At 37.9% G+C, this 12,199-nt stretch overlaps 1 protein-coding gene across 2 annotated transcripts in view; it reads left to right on the top strand.

Moving 5' to 3' along the window:
• The first annotated feature begins 6,943 nt into the window (after positions 1-6,943).
• Positions 6,944-12,199, top strand: part of LOC131229753 (probable ubiquitin-like-specific protease 2B) — a 36,538-nt gene continuing 31,282 nt past the window's right edge. The window contains exon 1 of one of the 2 annotated variants that reach the window (XM_058225768.1): positions 6,944-7,291. In XM_058225768.1, the coding sequence (XP_058081751.1) occupies positions 7,120-7,291 (172 nt within the window). In that variant the 5' untranslated portion in view covers positions 6,944-7,119. The remainder of the gene's footprint in view (positions 7,292-12,199) is intronic. The other variant, XM_058225767.1, reaches the window with a different exon arrangement.

Here is a 12,199-nt window from a genome sequence, read left to right as displayed (position 1 = left end):
ACTATCTTGCCAGCGGGCAAACCATGCAAAATCAAACATTCCATGGAGACGGGACGACGGATAAAAGCATTTAAAAAAGGTAGCCATTGGCGAACGACTGGTACGCTGGCACTCTTAAACTGGACATGTGGTATGCATTACTAAACTTAATAGGTTTAGGGAAAGTTTGGATACAACAAGATTTATTTCCATCACATCCGAATTTTCTTCCATATATACTATCCCTGGTTTGAATTTAAGTATAAATTTGAACTTTGAGAGAGTGAAAAAAAGAAAAAGAAAAAAAAGTATATCCACCCAAAGATATTTTGAGGGAAAATTGCATGGGACTCACCCACTAATTTTTCCCAACAAATGGCTCCGCATGCTTATATCCAACACCATTCTCTCATTTCCTCTTCTTATACTGTTTCAAATGTGGTTTGCAAGGGCCTTAGTTAGCTGCAAGGTTGAGATCTTCTCACCCCTTGCCTCCTTCACATGCATTACCTAGACCATGCTTGGAAGTCACTCATCCAAGATGCAAAACGTCCCGAGGAATAGCATTGGAACCACCTTATTCGTTATTTGGAAATCAAGTCTAAAATGCTTGGAAGCCGTCTAATGAGGCAACGGATAGACTCACCTTGCTACTTGCCCCACTGATGTGACATCCTCAACCATATCTTTTGTGGGTTTGATTTTGAGTTGGTTGTATTCATCTATCTCATGGGAGTTATTCACTGACACTTTTCATTTGATTTGTGTCCACTTATATCAGCTCTCTCTTGAATTGCTTGGCCTCTTTCGCCCCTTATTTCTTAATTGCATTTAATATCGGATTTGCCCACATCCTTGTCTACACATGCTTGTTTGGACAACAATATTAAATGGTATGGAATTGTATTAGATGGAATTAACACCATTTATTGCACAATGATTCCATGGTATTTTCACCCTCCAAATCCCATGTTTTGGGATCAAACCTTTGAAAAATATATTGTATCATGTAAAGTATATGCTTCGTCGTATCATATAATTCGAATCAACAGACTACATTTCACAACTGATGTCATAACCTATGCTCATATGCAGCTTGAATGTCATGTGTAAAGGGTATATACGAGTGGATGGCGTGGATAAAACATGAGCATTAACATAGACTCATTGCTATAGTATATTTCAAAATCCACCAAAAATCCTATAATATCCACTATTGGTATTGGAACATATGATACCATAATTAATCAAATCCTTTTTGTTATTATCAAACACAAGATGGAATTTGTACAAGGCTAAATGCAATTCCATCCCACCTAATACCATGCACCAAATTGCCCAATGTCCTGTACTGAGTTCAGAATCTGCCTTTGTGGGTATTCCCTTGCCCGATGATCATCACTACACATGAAGTAACTCAAGTTCCCCTCCCAAATCCTAATGAACCCTTGTCATCTTGCTACCTTTTGAAGCCCTTCCCAATATTGCTGGATTTTCACATCTCCCTAACCATCACTACTATTGCAGTGATTGGTGTGCTTCAACTTCAAAGCATTATTGGCCTTGTTCTAGCCTTTCTCCACAAGCCTCTTGGCTAACATGATGCCAAGTCTCACATGCCATTCCATTGCAACTATTGCTCATCCATGCAAAAGGCCAATGCATGAAGTGGAAGAGCTCATCTTCCTCGGTCATATTCATGATACCAATTAATAGAGTGGTGAACCACTTCACTGGTTTCAATTCAACCCCATGTGCTTGAGTTCCCTCAAATCATTCCTTGCCAGGTATGGGAGCTCTTCTCATGTGCTGGCGGCAAAGTCTTCTCAATTTCTTCATGTTTACGAAATCACCACAACATTGTGTTGTTGGGGCTTACCATGATGCATGTCTTATCCACGCGGCCATCCTTTTTTATCATATCATTTAAGATTATGGGTCCAAAATTAAAGCATATCAGAAATTCAAGTAGACCACACCACAAGAAACCATTGGAATCGAAGCAGGCCTACTATTGAAAACTTCTTGGGAGCCACAATAGTCTTGGATCAAGCTGATATTTGTTTTTTCCCTTCAGCCATGAATGTGTGACCTTATGAACATGTTGGATGACAAATAAAAATCACCGTTGGATCGAGGAAGGTTTCAATGGTGGATGTCATTATACCCACTATTTTCATGTAATGTGCTCCACTTTAGCTTTGGATATGCTTCAAATTTTAGATCATGCCATGAAATGAGCTGTCAAAACGGATTAAAAGCACAGATGAAACATATACATTATGATGGCCCCACAAAGTTTACTCGTCAAGCTTACTTAGTAGGCAATCAGCCCCCAACCTACACGGCTTTGCACGGGAGGATGCAGATTTCATACTCAATATGCCATCGTGTAAATTTTGTAAGGCCCACCGTGATGTATATGTCCAACCGTTATGTATGTCTCTTATCCATGCCTTTCAACTCATGTTTTACCAACTTGTTTTCTGTCATGATCCTATAATGGAAGAATATCCAAAGCTCAAGTGTACAAAATCATGGAATATCTAAAGCTCAAGTGCCCCACAACATAAAAAATAAACGAGGATGACTTCCACCGTTGAAGCCTTCCTAGGGCCCATGGTAATATTTATTTGTTATCGGACGGTTCATAAGGTTAAAAAAGACATTGATGCAAGGAAACAACATATATTAGCCAGATCTGAAACTTTTGTGGCCGCAAGCAGTTTTTAATGGTAGACGTTGAATTTTCATTATTTGTTGTGATGGTCCACTCCAGCCTTTTATATGCTTCAATTTTAGGCTTATACACTTACAGTAATATGAAAAAAATGAATGGATACAGCTTACTGTCTGCGACCTGCGGTGTATCCAGCATTTAACAACAGTTAGGCACGTGGCAGATTCTGAAGGAGGAAGTTCCTTGTGAAACCCTCTGACGGCAAAGCTGGGTGGGCCACCATGATGTGATTAATAAATTCACCTCTCCATCTATTTCTCTGAATCATGTTGGGTCATGAGTTCAAAAATGAATTAGATCTAAAACAGTCTAAAAATAAATTAGATTTATAACTCAAGTGGCATTGCAACAGGAAAAGTAGTAGAAAGGGGAACTCCCACACTAAAAATCTCCTTCATTCATTGTTCATAAGGTTCCTTCTACTTGGACGAAAAAAAAAAACCAATTCCAAACTTTTGTAATTCTATTAAGATTTCAATGATAAACATTCAATTTTTACTGTTTCTTTGTCGTGGGTCACTTGAGTTTTAGTTCTGATTATTTTTTAGCATATGTGCGATAAAAAATAGATGAATGGAATAAATTTCTTGCAAACATCATGATTGACCCACCTAACTTTTTGGAGCACTAACTTGCTAAAGGGGTTGGCTCATGGTATTATATCAGAATAAGGGGGTTTGAATTGCAAAAAATATTTTTTCAAACCTTTCCTTTATTCCATAACTCTCTTTATTGATGTTGGTTTAATGCTTTGGAAACCATGCCAGATAAAAATGTGAATGAAGGGCATTTTCACAATCCCATTTAATTAACCTATGTGGGGAGAAAATTTGGAAGCCGATTGTGTGGTGGAATATTGGCATCACAAAGTTCTCTAGCCCTATCATGATATAAGCATTACATCTACATCATCTATCCATTTTTCGAGATCACATTAGGTCATGAGCCAAGAAAATGAAATGGACCACACCATAGAAAGCAGTGGGGACCATAATTGCCACCGTTGAAAACTTCCTAGGGCTTCTAATGATGTTTATTTGTCATCTAAGTTGTTCATGAGGTCACAAAGACTGGGATAAAGGGAGAAAACAAATATCAAATTGATCCAAAACTTCTTCAGCCATATAAATGTTTCAACGGTGGCCACTGAATCCCCACTCTTCTCTCTCGTGTGGCCCACTTGGCTTTTGGATCCAATTAATTTTTTTTCTCTTATCCTGCAATGAACTCTCAAAATGAATGAACGAAGTGAATTTCTCACAAACAACACAGTGGACCCCACCGAGCATTCCTAAGCACCAACTTATGCATGATCCTTCTGTTAAAATAAAAAATCACATCGACATCTTCATTTTAACCAACGACTCCAAATAGGTATTCAAATGCTGTATTCCATTTACCTAAGAAATAAATGGATAATTCTTACCTACCAAACTTGGAATAGAAGTAATAAGAATAATTGAATCCCTTGACAACCCCGACATCACGTAATAATTACTTTCAAATGATATTATTTCATTTAATCCCCCTTGGATAGGCTATAATAGTTTCACAAGCGGTATGCTTCTCTTGGAAACAATGCTGGCATACACTGTGTCGGGCTCGACTTATACACATGGATGCGTATTAGGTACTGTATACACATGGATGCGTATTAGGTACTGACAGGTTGAGTGCGAGATTCCCACTGAAGTGATGTCACCAAGTTTTGTGGGCTCCACCATGACGTATGTGTTGTATCAACAATATTCATTCGTTTGGAAATATTATTTTAAGGCATAACTTAGAGAACCAGTCAGATCCAAAGCTTTAGTGAACCCACCATAGAAAATAGCAAGAAAATTGTTGCCCACCATTGAAACCTTCCTAAGGCTTAATATAATTTTTTCTGAAATACAACATGTTCAAAAGTTAACAAAGACATGAACTAAAGGAAAACACAAAAATCAAATTTATTGGAGACTTTTTTGGCCTTTAGAAGTTTTTAATAGTGATGTCACTCTCCTTACTACTTTCTGTGGTGGGGCCTACTTGAGCTTTGGATGTGACTCATTCTTTGGAACCCACTCTAAAATAATCTCTTTAGATGGATAGAAGGCAAGGGATGCAAAACACGCAGGAGGGACCACATATCTTGGAGACGTCACTTTAGCAGCAATCTCGCTGCTCAACCTGTCAGTAGCGGATTCGCGTCCTAGCCAATTCGCGTCCTGCACCAGTCTAAACCACTGACATAATCGCTGTCATTGGACGATTATGAAAGAAAATACAGAGTTAAAGAGCGTAGATTGCATATTACCACTCATTGTTGCTGCTGAATAGTGCCTCGTGGCCTCCACCGTAATGTATTAGAACTATCCATGCCGGCCATCCATTTTGGATAATTATTCTAAGCATGGGTTTAAAAACAAACTACATCCAAATCTCAAGTGGGCCACACCACAGGAAATTAGTGGTGATCAAATGTATACCATTTAAAATTTTGTAGGATCCATTGTAATTTTTATTTTTCATCCATCCCGTTGATTAGGTAACAGCGATATAGATTAAGGAAAAGCAAAAATATCATCCAAAATTTTCGTAGCCCTACGAAGCTTTTAATGGTCATTGTTCAATCACCGTAAATTTTTTTTTTTGGTGTGTTTCACTGAAGATTTAGAAAATCGGATGAACAGCATGGATAAAACAAATATACCATGGTCGCTGCTGAAAGCGTCGGTATGCAATCAGTTTCCAGGCATAAATAACACTCAACTAGTAGATACTGACAAGGTCAGTATTCATATCACTACTCAAGTGACGTCACCAAGTTATGTGGATCCTCACCGTGATGCATACGTTGTATCCATGCCGTCCAACTATTTATAGAGATTGTTTTATTGCACGAGGAAAAGAATTAGATAGATCTAAAGTTCAACTGGAACCATCACAACACCGTTGAAACATTTATAAGGCCCACCATGATATATTTTTGAGATAATACTTATTCATAAGTTAATATAAAAATAGATGAAGTGAAAATAAAAATAAAAATCAACTGAATCGGAAACTTCTGTGGCTCATAAGAAGTTTTGAACTGTGGATGTTTTGTCCCCGCCGTTTTCTATGGTGGGGTCCACTTGAGCTTTAGATCTATCTCATTCTTTTCTCATACCATAAAACGATCTCTCCAAGTGGATGGACGGTACAGATACAACACATGCATCATGGTGGGGTCCACAGAGCTTGGTGACGTCACTTCAGTAGCGATAGGCCTACCAATCTATTAATAGGATTTGCCATTTAGAGAGCCATCCAGAGTGAGGCTCACCAAACCAACGGTTTGGATCTTCGAACTTGGTAGTCCAGACCAAAAGCTCCCGAGGTAGTGTATAGACTGTCCACCTCCCCATAGTGTAATATGAATAATGGTATCCTTGGGTTTTCATCTTGCAACAGTGGGTCCCATTTATAATCGATCTACACCATTGATAATATGCTCGGCACAATGGGTGGCCCATTTTCGAAAGTCTTCAGCAGTTGATAATCCTAAATCTCCAACTAATGGCCTGTAAGAAGAGTATAAGATAGGAAATACAACAACGGTCCACGCTAAATTGAAAAAAAGGCCAAACATTGGACGGCTGAGACCTTCTAGAGTTTTAGATTTCAATGTCATCGTCCATCCATGCTACTGAAGGTTATATGAATGGTTCAGATCACTGAACCATGGCTCATTGTAAAGAAATACAAGCCAAGGATAATATCCGTATCCTCTGATCGAGACTCTCCTCTCAGTCTCTGAAACGGAGACTTCGCTTCGTGATGAAGACATGATACTCGGGTTGCCGTATGACGCTTGATACGCAGGCATTCAGAAGTTGTATCAGTGGCACATATAAACTCAAATAAAGCCGACTAGATTGTGAATGCTACTTTCTACAAGTTACCAGAAAAATATCAGATTGATTAAACAATCATAACATCTGATTCGTGGACACTTGTTTGTGGAAATAGGACGGTTGGATATTTTCATTCAACCGTCCAATAGATGTCTACCCATCTGGTATTCAGCTAATCAAATAATATTAATATTTCGTGCATAATATATACACAGTTTGGATCATATTTTGGACGTTTTAATTGCACTAATTGTATTCTAAACGGTTAATTTATTAATGACTGAGTATCATCCGTCACACTCTTCCAGAGTATGAAAGTTTTTATCTTCCTTCATTTCCTCACGTAAATTCCCGGCAGTCTCTCCGAGCCCTAACACCGCCTTCCTGGTCCGAACCTCTACACCATCCAACGCGACGGACGACGGAGCACTCCTGTGTCCGTCGCTTCCTCTTCAATCTCCCGTACTAGGGTTTTGTCGTTCCATTTCGTGAATTCGAGTTTCAAATCGCTGCATTTCCATGTCTTCAACGATGCAGAGCTCCTCCCGAGAGGATATTTCCGTTTACGATTCCAAGGAAGAAGACGAAATCGTCGAATCGGCTCCCAAAGAGCTCTCGAAGAAATCCGTGGTTTCTGGAAACTCAAAATCTGAGAATTCTTCCCCAACGAAGTTGAATTTCATGGAATGCTGTAAGTTTGGATCTTTAAAAAAAGGCTTATTTTCCCCTCTTTTCTGGTTGATTTTCATGAGCCGGATCACGGTGTGAGTTTGTTACACCATTCGCACCTGGTGTGTGTGTGTATTCTCTGTTGCGGAGGGAGCATTGAAAATTGGGCCACCGATAGTTTCCTTTTTGACCATCTGTGTATTGGCCGCTGATTGGATGGAGAGGATTGTCCAATTGGTCTGGTTTTTAGCCTATCTTCCATCATCAGTTCGGACGACGACCTGGACGGTCTGGATCAGTGCATATGCATATTACGTGTAGCTATTAAGTCATCACTGGTGGTCTCTTGAGGCACTGCGAACTCACACCATAGCCTAGCTCCTGTTTTCTATTGAGAAGTTTGACATTGAAATTCAGGAAAGTAGAAGTAAGCAATGGTACAGGTTTGCCGTTGAAGGTTGATTTTGAGCTGTTTCCATGTGTTTGTTTAATATCATGGTAATTAGTTTAGTGTTGTCTTGTACCAGCTCTACGAAGAAACATTTGCCTATAATAGATACAATTGCAGCTAGAAATCTCAAGTGGTTCCAAATTCCCCTATTTTCTTCTTATTCTTACATTGTTTGGGAATTTGTTATTTATTTAGAAATTCTAGTGATGAGTGTAAGAATTAGGATAATGACGCAATCGACTCACATCCCACATGTGCACGCTCCGCAAGTGTGCACAAGAAAAGGCCCACTTTCTGTTTTTTTTTTTTTAAAGCCTATGCTCTAATTTCAAATTTTTTTTTTTTTTTTCATATCTCTATATTAGGAAACAAGTAACTTAGATTTTTCTTACATAAGTGTTTTCTTATTTTAGAGATTCTATGTCAAAAAATGAGCATTATTATTTTTCTATTTTAAATATCTTGGCTATCTAGGAATCCTATCGTTAGATTCCACGGATTATGTTGAAGATTGTAAGCACTCATTATAAGTAAGGCTTAGGCCTATGGAATAACACAATTGAATGGCTCTCTTCGAGCAAATTCTCTTGTTTATTTACTGTGGTTGTTGAATGCTGGAGGGGGAGTGATCTCTAATTTAAGACTAGACTGTTGAGCTTGCTTACAGTCTTGCATTATTTTCTCTTTTGTAGTTCAAACTTCAATCCGGTACGTTGAATCTTATTGTAATTAGTTTCTTCCTTGATCTAGTTGGCATTAGATAATAGTTCACATACACAACAACTCACTCAAGTAAACTAGCTCACTTAGTAGCAACTGGTTAGAGAAACCATTCTTCTTCTGGTCCAGGGTGACTTGACCTTGGTTTCCCGTGTGTATGACTGGTTCGATGCAAGACTCATACTGGTTTTGGAGTCCTAGCTTGGTTGTGAGAAAAGTAGAAGAAAAGATTTTTCTAATCTTCCACATTGGATGTTAGTATGGATGGGGGATGATGCAACCTCGCCACATCCCACACGGACACACTCCACATGTGTGCAGAAGAAATGACCGAATTTCCCTTCCTCTTTTTTTTTTCCTTTCTTTCATATTTCTTTATTAGGAAAATATCTATATGATAGGAAATAATTATTATTAGATTTTCATGTTCAAGGATTTTCTTATTTTAGAGATCTTGGCTAGCAAGGAATTCCATTTTAGATTCCTTAGATTATGCTAGAGATTTTCTCGAGGAAACCTTGTAAACACTCATTATTAGTAAGGCATTTAGCCTTGTGGAATAAGATAGTTGAATGATATTTTCTTTGAGCAAGTTCTATTGTTTCTCTACAAACACTAGTTCGGCATACCAAATCGAAAGTTCGAGTCACACAAGAGAAAAGATGCAATGATAGTGAGCAAGCTCAATAGTCCTCAGTTTTCCTGAGTCAACGATACATGCTTTTAGGCCCATTAAAGGGAAACTTATTATTTGATTCCTAAATATGCATCGTTTCGCTATTATTTGATTCTTAAATATGCAAATCTGTGTAGTTTAACACCTCCTGAAGTATCATTGAAAAATTCCACCATCTCCCCCCTGTTTCGCTATCTTTTCTTTGAGTTAGCGTTACATGCTTTTAGACCCCCATTAAAGAGAAACTTATTATGTGTTCATCTTTTTTGCAGTTATTTGATTCCTAAATATGTAAATACGTGTATTTTAGCATCTTCTGAAGTTTCATTGAGAAATTCCACCATTTCCTCGTGTTTCCCCAATGTTCCCCTAAGTCAACTATCATTTTTCATATCAATGCTAACATCGGCAATCTCGGTACATGTTTCCGTATCCCCAGCTAGCGGTACATGTAATGATACCGATACTTCGAACATTGCATACATATACATATGCATGATCCATGCATGTGGGCATACACACACACTGACACACATGGAAACACACACCCGCCCATTCATCCAACCATCCATCCATGATCCATTCATTCATCCATCCATCCATCCAACCATGCATGCATACATATACACACACATAAAACTTGCATTTCATCATACAACTATGCATCCGTAAAAAAAATTGAAATGACAAATTTTTTTAATAAATAGATTTTTGGCGATATTGATACATTGGCGATACAAGCGACTCCGGAAGTTTACTCAATTGAAAAGATTGGCAATACAAGTGACACTTGGAGTTTACTCAATTGAAAATATTCATGATACATGTGACACCTGGAATTTACACAGTAAAAAATATTGACGATACATTGGCGATACTTAGCAATCTATTGTCGATACCTGGAATTTCCGATACTACTAGTGTTATTGGCATCGCCGAACTGGAGATACGGATATTATCAATAATATTGGGATACATCAAACAATGCCTCCATGAAGGGTGAGGCATAAGCTACATAGAGTTTAGCCAAGTTTGAGTTTTTTAATTAAAATTAGGGCAAAGAGTAAGTATAAAGATAAAATAGCAACACAATTGATTGATATTGTTGCTCATATTATTTCACTTTACCATTTTAGTGAAAAATAGCATTTAGCGTAAGTTACGTCTAGTGTGGCGTAGAGCTACTCAAACTTCAACTTCAGAAAAGAACGAGTTGGAAAGTCTTAAGGCCGAGTCATCTTGTTTCTACATAATATGCCCCAAAGAACATGTGGTTAGAAAGAGAAATATCCGCAGGGATACAACAATGTGTTGTGGTGGCATGTAGCATATGTATAGCAACCCTATGTAGTGTATAGAGTACGCTACATGGGAATTCACTATTTTTATGCGCTATGTAGTGCGAAGGCTATGCAATGACATAACGTATGGTACATGCTGTGTAGTAGGCTATTAAGACAAAACTGGCTATGATTTATATTGGCATCACTTCATCTAGAAAAGGAAGCAATCCAATAGCATGAGTGGTTGGTTATGATGAGAAGGGTGCTGTTAATGAACGTATTCATCAATGTAATGTGGATTAGGTTCTACACCAATAAGTTCGAAAATTTCACGTGGGTAATTCACTGTCGTGTTTGTTGCCCAAGGATTTTCATTTATTTTTTTGCTTTTATCTATTTCTTTTTTGCTTCAATTGCAGTTGGTTATTTAGTGATGTAGGACAGATGTGTTAGATGAGGTTTAGGAGTGATTGAACAAAGAGGTAAGAGGGATTTATGTGGTGGTCAACAGATCAGAAAGTTAAAGAAAAGGCTGGAATTAGAAAGAAGATGATAATGGGCCAAGTCACACAGCTTGGAACTAGTCTTCGGAGCCTGCTCTAATTCTATTAGACCTCTAATTTAAAATTAGAGTCAAACCAACGAATCAGACACGTCTCAACTTTGAAAGGGGTTGGTGGTATCACACCACCAAGGAAGTTAGCAAGTCTTGGTGGTTGATTGATTAGTCAAAGAAAAGACACAGATAAGAAAGAAGATGATAATGGACCGAGTTGAACAACTTGAAACTAAAGTCTTCAGATTCTCACCTTGAACCATTAATTCAAGATATGAGTCACACCAGTCAATCGACAATAGCTCACCTCTGATAGACCACCAAGGAAGCAAACTAGTGCTGGAATTTATTTTATTTTATTTTTCTATTCATTCAAGCTTAAAAGAATAGGAGAAATGATTTTGTATAGAAGAGGAAACTTGCTAAAGAAGCTACATGCAATTAATAGTCAATATAGGATATCTACTGCTTTATAATTCTCATGCTGATCTTCTTATCAAACTTGGTTTCCAATACCGCTTTGTCAGAAATTTACCTTGACAAATTCCCATGCATTTCACCTTTCTCAAGCCAGCCAACACCCTCTGTAATGACTTCCCTTCTTTAATAACTATCTTATAGTCCCTAGGCACTTGGGCTTGCAAGCAAGTTATGGACCTGGGCCTGGACCTGGTTCTTTGGATTGGGCCCGTTGCCATCAGTTAGCTTGTGGAGTTGATTCCTTGGAAATCTTAGCATTGGGTAATCACATTTTAACCAAAGCATTTATATTTATTTTGAATATAAAAGACTTGGAGACCTATGGTCCAATTGTAGTTCTGGCCCTTGAAAGAGTGGAATGGCATAAAAGGATTATGTAGCCAACCCTGATTAGTTGGGATAAGGCTATGATGATGATGATGATGAGGATAATTTATATTCATTTGAATGGTGATGATAAGATTAGTATATTCTGCTCACAAAGGCAAGAAAAGAAAAAGAAAAAGAAAAAGGAAAACAGAATTCTTCAGGGAAGCTAGAAATACCATGATGATGATTGAGTCTAAGCTCTTGAGAGCACCATTTTCTGTTTGTATCTTTCCATTGTTTCAAAAGAAGAAGAAGAAGAAGAAGAAGAAGAAAAAAAAATTTCTGTTTATATCTGAAGCTGTTTATGATATGGAATTCTGAGATGAATCTCTTTCTGTGCTTAAAACTTCATTGTTTTCCTTCACTTCCCTTAATGCTTCTTCGCTTTTACTTAT

Source organism: Magnolia sinica, chromosome 16 (assembly GCF_029962835.1).
Source record: "Magnolia sinica isolate HGM2019 chromosome 16, MsV1, whole genome shotgun sequence".
NCBI lineage: Eukaryota > Viridiplantae > Streptophyta > Magnoliopsida > Magnoliales > Magnoliaceae > Magnolia > Magnolia sinica.
Note: the sequence above shows the minus strand (reverse complement) of the source record. Positions and strands in the feature narration are given on the sequence as shown.